Source organism: Nelumbo lutea, chromosome 5 (genome assembly GCF_056320005.1).
Source record: "Nelumbo lutea isolate HS-2025 chromosome 5, American lotus-T2T, whole genome shotgun sequence".
Taxonomy (NCBI): Eukaryota; Viridiplantae; Streptophyta; class Magnoliopsida; order Proteales; family Nelumbonaceae; genus Nelumbo; species Nelumbo lutea.
In genome coordinates, this window is record NC_142688.1 from 47913808 (window position 1) to 47932403 (window position 18596).

At 39.3% G+C, this 18596-nt stretch overlaps 1 protein-coding gene across 1 annotated transcript; it reads left to right on the forward strand.

Moving 5' to 3' along the window:
- The first annotated feature begins 1893 nt into the window (after positions 1 to 1893).
- On the forward strand, positions 1894 to 8092 carry LOC148852215 (bifunctional dihydroflavonol 4-reductase/flavanone 4-reductase-like). The gene is made up of 6 exons (XM_088942619.1): positions 1894 to 2210; positions 2321 to 2490; positions 5669 to 5863; positions 6724 to 6883; positions 7032 to 7224; positions 7755 to 8092. Exons 1-6 carry the CDS (start codon positions 2087 to 2089, stop codon positions 7942 to 7944), a joined length of 1032 nt encoding a protein of 343 aa, XP_088798745.1. The 5' UTR covers positions 1894 to 2086; the 3' UTR covers positions 7945 to 8092.
- Positions 8093 to 18596: the final 10504 nt, after the last annotated feature.

Genomic DNA, 18596 nt, shown 5'->3' on the forward strand with positions numbered 1-18596 from the left:
AATAGTTCGTATCATAAATTTAATTTTTAAAATTATTTTTTAAATAATGCCATTGTATTTTTAATTTTAAATTTAATATTTTAAGTTTAAATTTTTTAACCGACCGACCAAACCAAAAATTAACCTAAACCGATATAACTTGAGTGACCAACCCCCCAACTTGACCAGGTCGATTTGGTTGGCCAAACAACCTACAATAGAACCAAACCAACCTGTGAACAATAGTTTAATCTCCAATAATTATTAAAAATTTATAGCAAAAATACACAGTAAATTGAATTTAAAAGGCTAAATAATAGTAGCTTAAACCCCAATAATTATTGAAAATTTTCTATTAAATGACAAAAGAAAAATAATTTATACATAACTAGTGAAAATATATTTATCACAAAAAACAATAAACAATTATTGAAATACAATAAATATTAGTTTTAGTATAGATAAATATATAATAAATAAAGATTAAGTTTTAAAATTATTATTAATAAATATTAGTTTTTTGAAAGTTATTTTCTATAATTATTAATAGGTATAAATGAAATGATTTATTTACAATATCATTTATTTTTTGAAATAATGTCATTGCTTAAATTTTAAAATATTAATTATTTGTTGAATTTAATAATCCATAAAATTATAGTACTACTAAATAATATTTCATTTTTAATGTTAGATTAATATTTCATTTTTAATGTTAGATTTTTATTATTTGAATAAAATTTTGAATAATCCAGAAAAAGCATAATTTACATTGTTTGTACATAATTTTGTGATGAATTTTGTAAAAATATATAATTATTAATAATATAAATATTATTAAATCAATTATAATTATTTTTTTGTCTTTTTAATAAATATTTTAAAGTTATTATATAATTTTGTTAGAGCATTTAAATAATTCTTAAATTTTTTAATTCAAACTTTCTTTAGATGGATGTAGATAAAAAGTGGGGGAGAAGATAAATAAGAATTAGAGATAATTTAGGAGAGAAACTCTATACTAAATTAGAAATAACTTATGAGAAAGTTGGGGATAGTGGGGGAGGTTGTTTAGGAGAAATTTTAGGATACTAAATTATTTAGGCTATTGGAACGTGTGAGAGATAGAGAGATTATTTTTTTTATGGAAAGTAAAATTTCTAATAGGTAGTTTTGAAAATGACATGGATTAAAAAAATTAAAAAATTCAAAAAAGAAGAAACTTCTAATCTTTCTTGTTTTAATATATACTAGCAGGGACTCGTGCGATGCCCAGGATTTGTTAAGGAAAGTTAAACAATACAACACATAAGAGTATACAATTGTTTTATATTTCTAACTTTTTAAATAATGATTAATTATTTATATTTTATAATACTTTTAATAAGTTTTTGCAATACAAAAATAATAATATTTATTTTAACTAAGCTTGTTCATCGAACTGATGAAACCAACCAACCTGAATTGCTCAGTTTCTAATATTTCTTATTGATATTGGGATCAGTTTTGCTATGGCCATTTGTAAATTAACCAAAATCTAATGACCCAATCACAAATATATATTAATATTTTTATATTTTAAATATAATTTTTTAATATGGGAAAGTGAGGAAATTCTCATATTTCTTAGTCCTAAATATTTTATATTATAAATTTATTTTTAATAATGTTAATATAATTTTTAAATTTAAAATTAAGTTTTCAATATAATCTTTTAAACCAATTGAACAAACCAAAAATCAACCCAAACCAATACAACCCAATTTAGTTAGTTTTCACTAATAGTCAATAGATTTCGAGTAATCAATTCCCCAACCCAATTTAATTGGCTTTCATTAATAGTCCCTAGATTTCAATAATGATCAGTAATGACCAGTGTATATATATAGATGGATAGCTATATTGTTTCACTTTGTGTAAGTTAGTGAGGCCCACGTCATAGTAAAAACGGACCTCAAATGCGTAGGGATATATAGAAGCTTTAATAATTAAATATTGATCAGACAGAGAGTTGGGACTTGGGTGTGATTGCACTTCATTGTGCTTCTCTATATTGGTATCCTACAAAGAACTTATATCTCTTGTAATTTCCTTCATCTTGTTGGCCATGGAAGCAGAGACTGAACGTGGCACAGTATGTGTAACTGGAGCATCTGGTTACATCGGAGCATGGCTTGTTATGAGGCTTCTCGATCAGGGTTACGTTGTTAAGGCCACCGTGCGCGATCCCAGTTTCGTCTTCAAACCTTAATTTCTTCTTTAATTGTTCTTTATATTTTTATTTCGTGTTACGAGTAATAAGAAATTGATTGTTGCATGGTTTGACACGAGAGTTGTGTAGACAACACAAAGAAGGTGAACCATTTGTTACATTTGCCGAAAGCTAAGACACACTTGACTCTATGGAAGGCCGGCCTTGACGATGAAGGAAGCTTTGATGAAGCCATCCAAGGTTGCACAGGAGTATTCCATCTCGCCAGTCCCGTGAAAATTGAGTCCGAGGACCCCGAGGTGAGTGAGAGATTTACTACTAATAGTCTAAAAGTGAGAATGAAGATGGACAAAGTAGAACAGTCCATTTCCATGGTACCAAGCCTAAGACCAAGTTGGTCTGTAAATTGGGCTGAATAGATCTGTCCCAAGCCAATTAGTTAAAGCTAGCCCAATAGACCTTGACCTAATTCTAGGTTTTTTTTTTCGAATGGAACCGTCCTTTGTGGAACAATAGTGGCCTTCGTTTTCCTCTGCGTATCCTCATTCATGGTGTAAATTTCAACTCTAGAGTATGGATTAGGATTACCACCGCACTCGGCCTAAAGATGCATGCACAGAAGGCCTAAGAATTTCCGGCATGGTCATCCAATCATCCATACATTTCTAGACCAAAAAGATTGGACCTGCCCAAATTAATCCCTCTTTATGGCTTGATAGGGGTATAAACAGTTGAACCGATTAAAAAAACCTTAAACCAACTATGGGTCTAGATCTGTCTCAAGTTCTCAACCCAAAGTATGGAACTATAGGGTTGGCTGGGCTAGCCCCAATCTGACTTAAAACTCCTGTCATAAATGCCCAAATAGCAAAGACATGATCAAACTTGGACTCCTTTCGTTTTTCGGTAAATGGGGGTCAGAGTTTCTTTCTTTCTTGTTCTTTTTATTTTTATTTTTGATATGTAAACAGTAAAATTACTAACAGGAAGAGGATAGAAAGCGAAGATTTATCTAAGTGCGTCTGCATGAGCTGGTGTGGGCAGCCCCATTTCGTGTCCTATGGATAAAATTAAACTGAGCGCAACGAAAACAGAGTTTAAAGTTTTAATATCATCCACGCAGATAGAAGAGTTCCAAGAAAGGAAAGGAGAACCAAAGGAAAATTGTTCAACATATTTTTAGCATCAAACCAAATCAAGTCAAAATAGAAATCCGATTTTTCTGCTTGTTCAAATCCAGAGCCTTTTTGTTCATAGCCAAAACAAAAGCTCCGCATTAACAGGATTTTTCCAAACAAATTTCTCCCTCCCTCTTGCAGAAAAAACGACACATCAACACCACATTGGAAATAGGGTTGTTCACGGGTCGGGTTGAGTCGGTTTACTGATGTTTTTCCAACCGACCCAATCTGGTTGGGTTATCTGAAATTGAAATCGAAACCGACTATGTGTTAAGTAAAACCGACCTAATCGATTTGAATCGGTTTGGGTCGGTTTTGGCTCTACTTAGTGGTGACTTAGTTGTTGTACAACCTAACTTAAAGTTAGGTTGTAACTAGTATAGAGACAACTTAATTAAGTAGGAATTAAGTAGGTTGTAACTACTAACTAGGAACTAACTACTAAGTCGGTTCAGTTCAGGTCGATATGAAAACCAAAACTAAACCGAATCATCGGTTTATGATTTTTTATAACCCGAAACCGACCGGTGCTAAAGAAAACCAGGCCTACTTGGGTTGGTCGGTTTGGTCAGGTTAGGTCTTCTTATGAATAACCCCGACTGGAAAAACGATGCTCCTGGAAATGCCTATTTGTTTAGAATTGTTTTTCTATAAAAACAGTGCTTTAAGTCATGCCTTGGATATCGGGAAGGCATGGCTTAGAGCTCCAAATTTGGCGTTTCCTGGAACTGTAGCTCATTACTGCCAACAGTGGCATGAGGTGGCAGTAATAGGGACATGACATGGCACTGGATAATAGGTACCACTACTGAAAACTTTTCCTAGAGCATTGGTACCAAACATAAAATATTACTGTTGCTCTAGGAAATATCTTACTTGACAGCAAAGTTTGCAAACAAAAAAAAATAGTGCTTCCAACTCACACATCAATAGAGAAAACAGTATTGTATCTGTAGCATTCATGTCATACATATACTAAAATTTTTAGAAAGATGATAAACACATATAACTCTTCATTTGAAGCAACTTCACCGTCACATTTAACATGTATTTACATTCAAATTAATTAAAAAAGAAGGAACGTTAGGTATGATAGTATATATCATGATTCATAGCTTGACAAGAACCCATGTGACCAACACTAGCTAGTGGGGTCATTTAAATAAGAAATTCGCTATCCTCCTTACCGACAATAAGACCCACTGAACATGAGCATTCTTAATTAAAAAACTAGAGAGCAATGGCAATCCAACAGACTTTGGAATTCAGCTCAGTGGTAGATTGAGAACTATTCAGGATTTTTGAAAGAACATTAACAAATAAATAAAATAAACCAAAGCGAATCTAAAACTCCTGATCTCCGGATCTCCTGCCCATAAGAATTTTACCCACATAATATCATCCTGTGCATTGTATTATATGTAGGAAAATAAGATGTTGATAAACATGAACAGAATTTTTGTGGGCAGGAGGTCCGGACTTGATACTACAACCTTGACAAAAGGATAATAACAAATGAATGAAAGAACAGATTCGAGCTTAAGTCTGGTTTTTGTGTAAATGAAATTATGTTATTCCTATTGACTAACAATCCTGTGTTCGTTGTTGGTAACGGTATTTGGTGCCATGAATGATCACATTTCCCATGGGTACCCTTTACTAGGGTAAGAAATCCTCATTTCTTACTTAGGTAAGTGAACTTTTTCGAGTGGAGATTAAATATTGTAATTTTTTTGGTAAAAAATGTCCTTAAAAAATGAAGTTACCAAGATAAATTTAATGAAAAAATGCAAGTAAGCGCATTTACCAAGATATTGTTACTTGGGAAACACTTACCTGGGTGAGTACATTTACCAAAGTAAATCAGTTACTAAAAGTGAGCAAGGCCTTAGGGTTGATTATTTATGGGAACCTAAGGCTGTATTTAGTTGCACAAATGCATGGGAGTGCAAATGTAAAAAGTGCACATTCTTGTTTAACCTTGTTTTGGATTTTTCTTTATTCTGCTACATGTCTTAATTTACTTCATCTGTACTGCAATCAAACGAAGAAAAGCTAAAATTTGAAATAAAAATAGATCAGAATTTACACTCAAATCATATGCACTGCCATGGTTTTGCATCATTGCAAACTTATTTGAATGGCAACCAAACACACCCTAAGGTTCAATTTGGGAATAATTCAAATACAAACCTTGTATACTGTTTTTTCTGGATCTTGTATTTGCACTCTTCGCAAACCGAAAAGACGATTCTAACTTTGTTACTGCTTTGTAAAATATGGATGTATTTTGCAGAATGAAGTAATAAAACCAGCCATCAATGGGGTTTTGAATGTTATGAGGTCTTGTGCCAAGGCAAAAACAGTTAAGAGAATCGTCTTCACTTCATCAATAGCAGCGGTCATGAGGCAAGAACACCCACCTCCCATGTATGATGAGAGCCACTGGAGTGACATAGATTTCGTCAGGAGGACTAAGATGCCTGGATGGGTGAGCATCTCATTTCCTTCAAGCTCTCATAAAAAAAATTGACCGACAAGGTCTAAGACTCTAAGTAGGGATTGGTGCTCCCATCAATAGCAGCGGTCTTGGCTCAATTTTGTTTTCCATGGCCCAAAACTCAAAAGCAAAAGTTTATTCAAACAAAGCCTAAATCAGGCTGCTCCAAAAAGAAATTTCTTTAGTTAATAGGCCATGAAATGGATTGGATCTGAAACGGATCCAACCAATTACAAATCCATATTCATATATGACGAACCAATGCTGCTCGGGATCTATTTGGTTCATGGAATAGGGGTTTTTGGAATCTAACTGTTCAGTTGGGCAGAATCGAAATCCAACTCCCATTCCTGGTGGAATCCCATTTGAGATAATGACCATTTTCTCCCCCTCCCTTGATAATAAGGATTCATTCCAACCGATTCCGATTTTCATTTGAACAAACAGGTTGGAGAATAGAACATTCCCATTCCGATTCTCACTGCAAATCAATGCATTCTGGGTTCATATCCTGAAGGAAAATGCATGTACTTGAGTCCTCTCGGTCTATTTTACTAATAGTGACAGATGGTCAGATTTATTTTCAATTGTGGATCTTTGAGAGAATGACCCCATCAAAAACAGGTCAACTCAAACCATTTTATCGCCAGTGGGGTCATTTCTTTCTGCCTGTTTATTGTTAATTTTCTGCATATAAGACTCAGTTTGGAAAGTGTATAAATACAAATATACACAAAATAATATAAAATATAAGGTTTTACACTCCACCTATTTGTATTTGTACTCCCTCAGTTCATTTCTAAAGCAAAGTTTGGGTCAATTACAAGTTCAGATGTATTTTCCATGTTCAGATGTATTTTGCCTCTAAAACATTGGCGGAAAAAGCAGCTTGGGAATTTGCTGAGCAAAACAATATAGATCTGATCAGCGTCATAGTAGCCCTTGTGGTTGGGCCAGTTATCGTGCCATGGATGCCAACCGGCATCGCCTTGGCATTTGCTCTGATCACTGGTATGGTTTGTTGTCACCATGAAATATCTTCTTCCCCATTTTCTTCTTCTTTGTTGTCATATGTATAATTCATTGTTACTATTATTATCGGTATATTCTTCTCTTCCTCTTTTCAGCTGTTTAGTTTGCTCATCACAATTCTTCACAGGGACTGAATGTCATTACCCACTTTTAAAGAAATGCTCTTTCGTTCATCCGGATGACCTTTGCAATGCTCTTGTTTACTTGCTTGAGCACCCTGAAGTGAAGGGAAGATATATTTGCTCATCTCACGATTCTACCATAAGTGGACTTGCAAAAATGCTGAAAGAGAAATTTCCAGAATACTATATCCCATCCAAGTAAGTCCTTGATATCTTTTTATACATAGCATGCCTGGCTGGAATATGAGACAATATTCTATATAAAACTCTAACTTATCATCAATATAAAGACACAGATAGGGCTATAAAATGACCCAAGCTTTGAGTCTGAATTTGAGCTCATTTGGCTAAACAAACATGAATCAAATTTGAGTGGACTTAGCTAGCTTATATATTATGAGAAATATGATTAGTACTTACAGAAGGTGTTTTTCCCTTTTCTTTTAATTTATATTAATTATGGGCCTCAGAACATGGGCTCTAAATTTGGGGATCAATGGTCCAAACATCCAAATACATAAGCTACTCTTATGGAGTTTGGCACAGCTATATGCGCCAAAAATTTAGTTAGTTGAATGATCAAAAGCCATCTAATTTTATCTTCTGTGTGCTCCTTATTGGTATGAGCTCTATTGAATTTTACATGTTGCTGAGCTTTATTTTAGTGTTTTACCAAAAAAAAAAAAAACTTTTAGTGTTATTATTCTAATAAGATGATTATTTTACAGGTTTGAGGATGTGGATGAAAGCTTGGAAGTTGTTCCTTTCTCATCTAAAAAGCTTCAGGACCTAGGTTTCAAGTACAAGTACAGTTTAGAAGACATGTACATTGGGGCCATTCAATCGGCCAGAGAGAAGGATTTGATTCCACTTTCCACTACAAAACATGCCAAGGACAGTGGACCTGTAGATGAATAAAATTAAAAATAAGAAAACCATTTGAATCAACAAAATTGAGAAGGGTTGTTATTGTGTGTGCTTTTCCTTGTTGTACCCTTTTTCTCCTTGAAGTCAAAGATCAAAATTATTAAGGCCTAATACAATTTCATTCGGACTGGTGAAGAAATATGGGAGTGCAAATGAGTTGAATGCAATTTCTGATTTATTTTATTTTGAATTTTACTTTTTGTTTAATTGAAATGTAAACTGAATATATTGTAAAATCTAAAGCAAAATAAAACCTCAAGTAAAAGTGAACTAGAATTTACACTCTCATGCATATATGTATACGAGTGCATATGAAATAGCATTGCAAACAAATGGAGCCCAAATAGAATAAAACATGCAAATTTTGTTCCTTGTTTAGACTTTTCTGGATTTTAGGCTGTGAAACCATAGATTCTACCATGCTTGTGAGATTGACGGGTGTGAAACAGAAGATTATGCTCTCCGGGAGTTTCTGTATCAACAAGAGGCTCCAAGTTGGCTTGGTGCCCTCTTCTTTAACCAACACAACCCAACGTGAATCAAGACAAGCCATGTGTGATTCTATGACCATGACTTCTCTTACCCATAAGTTCACTTATTGCTGGAAGTTTGTGCCCCGATTCAGAGAAGGAAGATCTTGCCATTAGTTGGAATAAGTGTTTTATTCCTGATCGAGTTGATATTTTCCATAGAAAAGTATCTAACCTTTCTATATCCAATTCATAAAAGTAGGGGTGTTAATGGACCGGATTTGGGTTGAATTCTGTCCAAATCAAAATCCATTTGGATGGACCAATAAGACATATTAAATCTGAATGGACTGGACGGAGCAATATGACATATTAGATTGGACCTGGTCCATCCATAATAAATTTATATTGGATTAAACCACTATCTGGTCCATTGATAGAAGATAAGAACATAGGTGTCAATAGACCAGGTTTAAGTTGAACCAATCTAAATTAACAGAAATTTGAACAGATTGGACTGGACCGGATTAAACCAAATCCAGTCCAATTGACACCCCTACATAAAAGGGTGAAATTGGGTTTTTCAAATATTATAACAGTCATGTCACATGTAAATAGAATGTGACAAAAGATAATGGGAGGGAGGTATTTGTCCTATTGTTAAAATCTACAAGGCAGTTTAAGCAATTTATTAAACCATAGAGGTATACTATACGTCAAAAACCTCAGGGATAGTTTAAATAATTTTCTTTTATTTTTGGATCTGGCAATAAGTAAAAACAAATTACATTAGAGAACACCTCCTTATTAAACCAATGACCTAGTAGTGGAGATGGTCACAAGGCATCCTACCCTTGACCCCTCCATTTAGCATAAAGAAGGCATATGAGATCAAACCGCAGATCCATAGGTTCTCTACGGTATGACCCATGGTTTTTAAAAACGATTTGGAGACTAAACCGGTCAGGGGTTCGGTTATCGGGTCGAACGGTCTTACCTAACAAAAAAATTAAAAAATTAAAAAATAAAAAACGGTAAAAAACCATTCAAACGGTTAATCACCCGGGTCAGCGGTTTGCTGACCAAAATCTATGGTTCTGGGCAAATTTTGGATTTTGGGGAAAACCAAAACCAATCACCTGACTGATTCCCAGTTTTTCCAATCCGACCGTCCAGTCCGGTTTGATTTTAAAAACCATGGTATGGCCAATGAGCTTCAGTTGCACCTTGCTCTACCCGCAACCCCCGGTTCCTCTATACCCAAAAAAAGGAATTTAATGATAATATGAAATGCTCTTCTAGGGTTTCAGGGTTTCATAGTTCACGCTCCAATTAATGTCTCCCTTTTTTGATAAATGAAAAATACTATTAGCAGAAAAGCAAGAAACAAATTGTTCAATACACATTAGGGGGCTGCTTCATTCTATAAAATTAACATCCAAAAACTTCATCATTTGAGCAACTGTATGAACAGCCCTATTAAAGTGAGATAACAGAGTTTGTACACAAAAAGTCTACAATAATCTTTGCATTTGAGAGAATACATAGAAGTCCACCCAGCTTCATGAATAAAGATTTATTAGTGTTGAAAATACAAAAACCACAGGAGATACCAGCATTTGGGATTACTCCCCATCACATTTACAAATAACTTTGAAAAGGACCAAAAGAAGGGTCACTGGGGTTGTGTCTAATTGGTTACCTGTGGATCATAGGAGAAGAAACATCAGCAGTGACATTTAGAGCAACTTCCTAAATAAAGCAGTTGATTGAATTCAACTCCACCAAAACAGAAGGAGATTTCTGATTAAGACATACGTCATTTCGGGTAGACCAAATAAGGTAAAAGCCAAAAGTTAACCAGCTTAAAACACAAGTTAGACTCCTATTATTACTGGAATCATCTAGAATATATTAAATAAAATCACCAATAGAATGAAATTGGCGGTCTACAAACTAAAACCTTAGGGTGAAGCAAACACCACAACCTTGACAAAGGGACAAGTCACAAAAGGATGCAAGAGATTATATCCTTTGTCCCACAAAGAGAACAAATAGGATCCATTACAAGAAATATGACCTTTAGCCACGGTTTTGTCCGTAGCTAAAGGTTAAAAAAGCTACGGACAAAAAACCATAACTTATGTTCGTGTGGTTATAACCTACAGCTACGATTCAATTAATCCATGGTTATAACCCCTCTATAGCTATGGTATTTATCCGTAGCTAAAGGGCAAATGAAAATCATATGAACCTTTAGCCACGGGTTGAACCGTAGCTAAAAAATGTATATAACTACGGTTTTTAAATTGTCCTTAGTTATAATATCCAAATCTATAACCACGGATTTTTATAAAGCCATAACTATAATTCTTCTATTTATATCTATGACTTACTACAAAACCATAAATAAATGTACTAATCTATAATCACGGTTTTTTTATTAAAACCCAAGTTAAATACTCTAACCTACAACTACAGTTTTTTGACAAACCGTGGCTAAAAGATGCAATATATGCCCATAACTTTTAGCAGCACATTTGTACAACTTTTAGCGACAGAAACCTGATCGTTTTATTTTTACTAACACGAAAGTCGTATATGTGGTTTTTCTTACAATTTATACCAACAGTTTTTTTTTTTGTCAAATTCCATTTCTAAAAAAAGATTTGCCAAAAATGCAATTATTGTATCTTTGTAAAAGAAGCTAAGGCAACATTTATATGTGCAAGCAACATGGCTACTTTATTTATCTTTTGATAATTAGCATTTTTACTTTTTTTATAGAGAGGTAAAAATAGATCAAGTTTTATAATTTTGTTCTTGCTTAGATATCAAAACAAATAGACAACATATCAAAAAGAAAAACAAGTGGATCCCCTTATTGCTAAGACATCAAGCAAGAAACAAAATCTTGAATAGTAGATGATAATATCAAAACAGTGATGGGACAATAAGCAAGTCGTTTTCTGACATAACAAACAATACAACTCAGACATATACAAATATATAAGCCGTCGTTATAGGTAATGACGCATGCTAACCAGTGAGAGAAAGTCATTTTCAATTAAATGCCTTTTTCAATTGATTAAGTCAAGTCTTGTGCAGGATCCATTAGATGCCACAGTGAAATTGTATCAATCGGCTGAGGTAACGGAGGCTTGCGATTGAGTAGGTCCTGAGACACTCGTTGCATTGTTGGTCACGACCGTGGATTAGAGTTTAAGCATGATAGTGCTAGCTTCACAATTGAAATAACATCCTGTGCAATGAGTTCACCAGCGGGAGGTGAGAGACGTGGGTCAAATATATCCTTTAGAAGTAAAGCTTTTGTATCTGGCGATGCCAATGTTTTTGAGATGAAATCTCGTGGATGCCTCCCCATTATTGCTTCAAGAGCCACGACCCCAAAGCTATATACATCACACTGTTCATTCACTACTGTCGTGTAGGCAAGTTCTACGAAACAAGTGCAAATTGAAAGGCATGAGAGAGAGAAATTGTTCTATTGAATCCAACTAGTCGGATACTTTTTCTTAAGAAACAAAAACAAGGATAAAATATACAGTGACAATACAATGACAATGACAAGGATAAATATATGTAATACTTTTTTTTTAAGAAAAAAAAAAATCAGTGTTCTAAATATTATTACACCCCGAATAATAGTACTACTTTAACCCTTGTGTATCTCTAGTACTACTCTCATTGTGTAGCCTTTCAAAGGAAAAATTCGTATCATGCTTGCCCTTGAAATTTCTCATCATTAGCCAATACACCACTTGGATATTAACAATGCTTTTCTTCATGGAGTGCTTGATGAAGACATCTATGTTCATCAACCCAAGGGTTTTATCGATCCATCATGACCCACTCATGTCTGCAAATTGTGCAATTATCTCTATGGACTCAAACATGCACACCGGGCATGGTATTCTCGCTTAAGTGCTACTCTTCTTCAAATGGGTTTTCGAAATTCCACAACTGATTCATCACTGTTCATTTTCAACACCAGTGATATAGTAACGCTCCTACTCATATATGTTGATGATATCATCCTCACTGGAAATTCCTCCTCTGCCTTAGCTCAATTTCTTGAATCGCTATCTGTAATCTCTCCTGTGGAAGATTTGGGACCACTACACTACTTTTTTGGAATTGAAGTAACCTCCTCCTCAGGCATTTTATCTCCCTCAACAGAGATATGTCCTCGAGTTGCTACACAAATTTCGAACAAGTTAAACCCATTTCCTCGCCCATGGTTGTCTCTTGCAGATTCTCTCAGAACTCCAGCACTACATTGCCAATCCAACCGAGTACCGGAGTATCGTAGGAGCTCTTCAATATGTAACCATCACCCAACCAAACATTTCCTTTGTTGTCAAGAAAGTTTGCCAGTTTCTTCATTCCCCCACTAATGAATACTGGGCAGCCCATACCCAACCTTGTTAGCCTATCCATCATGTTCCATCTGTGCAACCCCGATCCATCATGTTAACCAGTGCCTTGCGGCAATCCCATGTCAACCAGTCAGTCCAAACCAAGTACATGCGGCCAACAGATTTTTCCAACCCAATGCTAACCCACTCTTTAGTCCATATAACCCTGGGTGGGAAAATCAGCCCAATTTCACTTACAGGGCCCAAGCCCAAGAAACCCCCCTACCAGATGTGCACTCTCAATGGTCTGAAGGCCAGGCCCATTGGGAGTACAATGATTACCCTAGGACTCAACCAGCCCAACCATGTCAAACCTACACACAGTCCCAGCAGTACCATTCATCTAACTCCATGGCCCAACAGTTTCAGAGGCCACAAGGGTAGACCCAATTCCAGCAGATGTATCTTAGGAACCAACCGACCCAACTGTATCAAGCTTACCCTCAACCTCCTCAGACCTGTATAGTAGATGACCAATTCATGCAACTTCAACAGCTGGTCCTAAATCAATAGCAGTCCATCAATAAATTAGAGAGCCAAATAGGACGGCTAGCCGAAGCCAAGGTGAGGAGAGAAGTAGGGCAAATACCGAATCAACCGGTTGCGACTCCCATAAATTATCCACTGGGTTTTCCTCTCCTAAGAACCCTCAGCCTGAAAATGCAAAAGTTGTTACAATCTTAAGGAGTGGGAGGATGTTAGAGGACCCATGTGAGAAAAAGAGAGTAAATGAAGAAGAAAATGAGCAGGAAGACCCTAAGTTTGGGGGAGAAGAAAAAGAACCTTTAGTGAACCAACCCGCAGTTCCCTTTCCAACTGCACTCACAGTCGGGCCGATGTGAAAGAACAAAGAGACGCGCAACGAGGAGAGTCGAGAAGTCCATATTAACTTCCCTATCCTCGACACAATCCAACATATCCCAGCCTATGCCAAGTTTTTAAAAGAGTTGTGTACTCAAATTATGGAGCCACAATTGGCCCCACAAAGAATAATGCTCTCGACAGATGTTAGTGCAGCTCTCCTAAACCACTTTCCCCGAAAAATGAAAGACCTTAGTGCTCCTCTCATAATCTGTGTCATCTCTGGAATCACCTTTGATCGGGCCTTATTGGATCTAGGGGTTAGTATAAATATCCTTCTATCCATTCATGACAGGTTCAGGATCGGCGAGTTAGAACCTACCCCGGTAATTCTACAACTCGTTGATTGGTCAGTCAAGACTCCTCGAAGTGTTATTGAGGGCGTCATTGTTAGGGTTGAGGGTTGTCACTTCCTAGTGGATTTTATCGTCCCAGACATAACCCTAACTGAGGAACTGAACCACATCCCAATAATTTTAAGATGTCTGTTTCTAGCAACAGCCAATGCAAACACTAACTGTAAATCAGGAGAAATGGACATTTCATTAGAGGAGCAGAAAGTACAGTTAGATATAGTGGACAATCTTTTAGTGCCTCTAAGTATCCAAACCTAGGGGAAGATGAGTGCAAGGTAGATATAGGGACAATCTTTTAGATGCCATACCTACCCCTTGGTTAGCCCAATCTAAGCCCTATATGTGTGAGGAAGAAAGCGATTCTGGGAGTATAGATGAGAAAAGTGCGTGAATGTGTCCGGCTGAAGACGTTAAACTTAGCGCTGGTTGGGAGGCAACCCAACGTAGTTTTTAATGCTTCTGCTGTTAGGATTTGAGTTTTTCTTTTCTTGATTTGAGACCATTTGGTAGACCTAAAATCCTCAGGAAAACCCTATTCATTGTTCCCTTTGGCCCAAATCCTTTTTGCAACATCCTAGTCATGCCATTAGGGACAATGGCATTTAAGTTAGGGGTGAGGAAAGAGAGAGAGAAAAATTGGAAAAAAAAAATTGAAACTAAGCCTTTATTTATGTAGAATTAAAATTTCACTGAAATTTTTAAAATTTTCAATTAAAAAAGATTCCCAAACAGAAAAAGTTGAGGAAAATGATAAAAGAATATTGCATTTTGTAGAAATTAGTAGCAAGTGATAGGAGTAAAAATTGGTCTTATTTGAATATTGTCAAAACCGTTTAGAAATTGGAAAATACTCCCAAGTTTACCCCTGCCAAGGTAAGAAGAGAAAGATTGAAAAATTAGACAAAAATTCTTCAAAATTGTTAGAAACAGTGGACTACCCAGAACAATGTTTGCAAAATAAAGAAAAAAAAAGAGAAAAAAAGGAATAAAAAGTCAATGGATACCGTAGACTTAGTAACCAAGTCTCTTCACCTAAGTCAAGTGTCGAGATTCGCATCAAACGGAAAAGGGAATGCCAAAGACACTTACCTAACACTTAGTAACCGGGTCTTTTCACCTAAGGCAAGTGTCAGGATTCACGTAAAACGGTGAAAGGTAACAATGAAAATAAGTTCAAGGGTAGAAATCCACTGTTAGAAATAATAAAAAGAATACTTGTCTGATTTTAAAATCAATCTCAGTTTATCAAGGCAGTCAGCAAATGGAAGGGTGATGAAGAAAAATTTGGCCCGACCTCTTTATTATGAGACACGTGGCAGAAACGACAGCTCGGCAAAAGGGGTCAAGCCTAGGCGGCAACAAGGGCACACTCCGCCGAACTAACCCACCTTGTAACAGCTCGGGGTAGACTTCGCCCAACTGCGCCTTGTAACAGCTCGGGATAGACTTTGCCGAACTACCATCTTGTAACAGCTCGGGGTAGGCTTCGCCGAACTGCCATCTTGTAACAGCTCGGGGTAGACTTCGCCGAACTGACCGCCTTGTAACAGCTCAGGGTAGACTTTGTCGAACTGACCGCCTTGTAACAGCTCGGGATAGACTTCGCCGAACTACAACCTTGTAACAGCTCGGGGTAGACTTCGCCGAACTGCCACCTTGTAACAGCTCGGGACACACTTCGCCGAACTGACCCACCTTGTTACAGTTCGGGATACCTCCGAGCTCAAGACCGCCTCGCTCAGCACTTCGCATCATCTTCTATGCACCAAAGCCAAACAAGTCGTACCATGCCTGGCACCAGGGAATTCCGTGCCCGAGGGCACCACGCCTGACTGACTTGGGATCTGACGTTTTGGCAGCAGCACTCTAAACGGCCACCTGCCACCGCCACTAACGCCGCCATCTCCAGTTAGACGGTTAGGCAGTGACGGTTCTGTCTCAGCAGAAGGGACGACAGCCGAGTTGACAAGCACCAGAGTAATCATACCCGATCTGACAAAGGCCTCGGGACGAGTACGTGAAGCGACTATAAGAGCCCCCTGCCCCCCGATAAGAGAGGTATGCAAAAACTTTGCGCTATCTGGTATTACCTTGCTTTTGAAAGATTCTAACTTGAGCTTCGGAGCCTCTACACCGGGTTCCCCCCGGAGCTTTCCCATCTCTCCCGTTTCAGGATCCCTGCTACCTCGTTCGAAAGCAAGGCAGCGGACAGCTAAGACCAGCCGGATCGCGCTCCATCAGTTGGCGCCGTCTGTGGGAAACGCTTCAAAAAGCCTCCCTCCAAACTTCGATACCCCCTTTCTTCTTTAAAAATCCCAATACTCATGGCCTCCTCCAGCAACACCGAACGCGGCACGGAGACAAACGCCACCGGGGAGCAACTTCAGGTCCCCGTAGTGTGCGTTAGACAGTTCATCATCCCCCTTTCGGCGGATGGGATCCCCATCCTGAACACGCCACAAGCAGTGGCACCCGTAAACCCTCCTACCACAAACGTCCCCTTTCATCTCCCCATTGAGACAACTTTCACTGAACCAACTGCCGTCCCCTGACAGCTAGCCGAGACCGGTTGGAGGACCTGGTGCAGTGCATGCGGGCAATGCAAGCCCAAATGCAACAGTTCCAGCAACACCAGCTTCACCAGCACCAAGTGCTGCACAACATCTCCCAGTATCACTACCAATAGCAGTTCCCCCAACTACCACTGAACCAACCACTACTTCCACCTCGCCACCTCGCTCCGAGGCCCGTCAAGGCCTCCCCGCAGGATGGGCGCCTCCGCCAGGCAAAGGCCTCCCGGCCCCAAAACCACCCCAACAGCCAGGCCTCGTCCCCAGGCCGAAGAGAGAGAAATGTCATCCCCGCCTCGCAACCCGGGGGTGGGTCGGGAACCTCGCCCGCGAGGTCGGCACCCCGGCGCTCCAAGCCCGAGCTCCCGCTCACCGAGAATCGATTCAGCGCCCTGGCGGCGGACTACCAGCACTCCGGGCCCATCGAGGTCGGTAACACGGAGGCCAGCAGCGCCAGCACAAGGCCCGCTCAACGGCGAAGGCGCCGGCGAAGCCGCCAGACCGCCACCCGCGCCTTGTCGGAAGTCAGAGGCAAAGCCACGAGCTCGGACGAGGTAGGGGCTACCCCAGCTCTCTCCGTTCCTTCCCCCCTCGCATCGGAACTCCTGGCGGTCCCCTTACCCAGAGACTTCAAACTCCCACCTCTGGACAAGTACGACGGGTCCTTCGACCCCAACGACCACGTTGACGCCTTTCAGTCGCAAATGCACCTCGCCAGGGCTAGCGAATCGTGCATGTGCGTGGCCTTTACCACCACCCTCAGGGGGGTAGCCCGCACTTGGTACAGGAACCTGGCCCCCGGGTCGATAAAGTGCTGGGCCCAGTTCGTGCAAGTCTTCACCACACACTTCATCACTGGCCGACGGTGCCCCAGAACAGAGGAAAGCATCTTCAGAGTGGTCCAAAGAGAAGGAGAGTCTATTCGGGGCTACATCAAGCGGTTCAATGAGGCATGCTTGCAAATACCACGGTTGGACCCCGTAGTGCAGCTCACGGCGGCCAAAAGAGGGGTGACGCACAAAGAGTTCAAATGGCACATGGTGGCCAACCAGCCCGCGACCGTGGCCAAATTCCTCAAACTCGCGGATAAGTTCATGAGGACTGAGGAAGAGATCAACCAACAAACCGAAGGCCGGAACGAGAAAAGAAAGAGAGAAGGCGAGCTCTCCAACCCGGTGAGTAGAAAAAACCCGACCCGGGAGCCGAAGCCGAACCAGTCCTTCCGGGCCCCCTTAGCAGTTCGGACGGACTACACGCCGTTGAACACGAGGCGGACAAAGATCTTAATGACGATCAAAGACGCTCCGTACGTTAAGTGGCCACCTCGCTTGAAGGGAAATCCGAACGATAGAAATAAGAATTTGTATTGTAGTTTCCATCGAGACCATGGTCATAGCACCGAACAGTGTAATAACCTCCGCGACGAGATAGAGGGGCTCATCCGTCGCGGATACTTGAGAAATTTTGTACAGCACAACAATAACAATAAAGCAGGTCGGCAAGGGGAGCAAGAAAAGGATGCACCCGAGTCTAGCAACAGACCTGCCGAACCATTGTAGAAGCAGCCGTCGGAAGAGAGGCCAGTTCGGGGAACCATCCATGTAATAGTGGGAGGATCCGTAGTAGCGGGGTGTACCTCGGCAGCAGCCCAGACTTCAGTTCACGAAGTGGCCCTCGAAGAAAGGAACCCCCCAAAGAGGCCAAAGACCGAAGAGCCAATCTTTTTCACGGAGGACGATGCGCGAGGAGTCCACTACCCCCATGATGACGCGCTTGTCATTAAGCTAAGGATTAGCGATTTCGAGGTCAGGCGCATGCTCGTAGATTCGGGCAGCTCAGCGGACATCCTCTTCAAATCGGCATTTGACCAGCTGCAGTTAAAGAGGAGCGAGCTGAAGCCCGCGAACACTCCCCTGGTAGGTTTCAGCGGAGAGGAAGTTAGGCCCC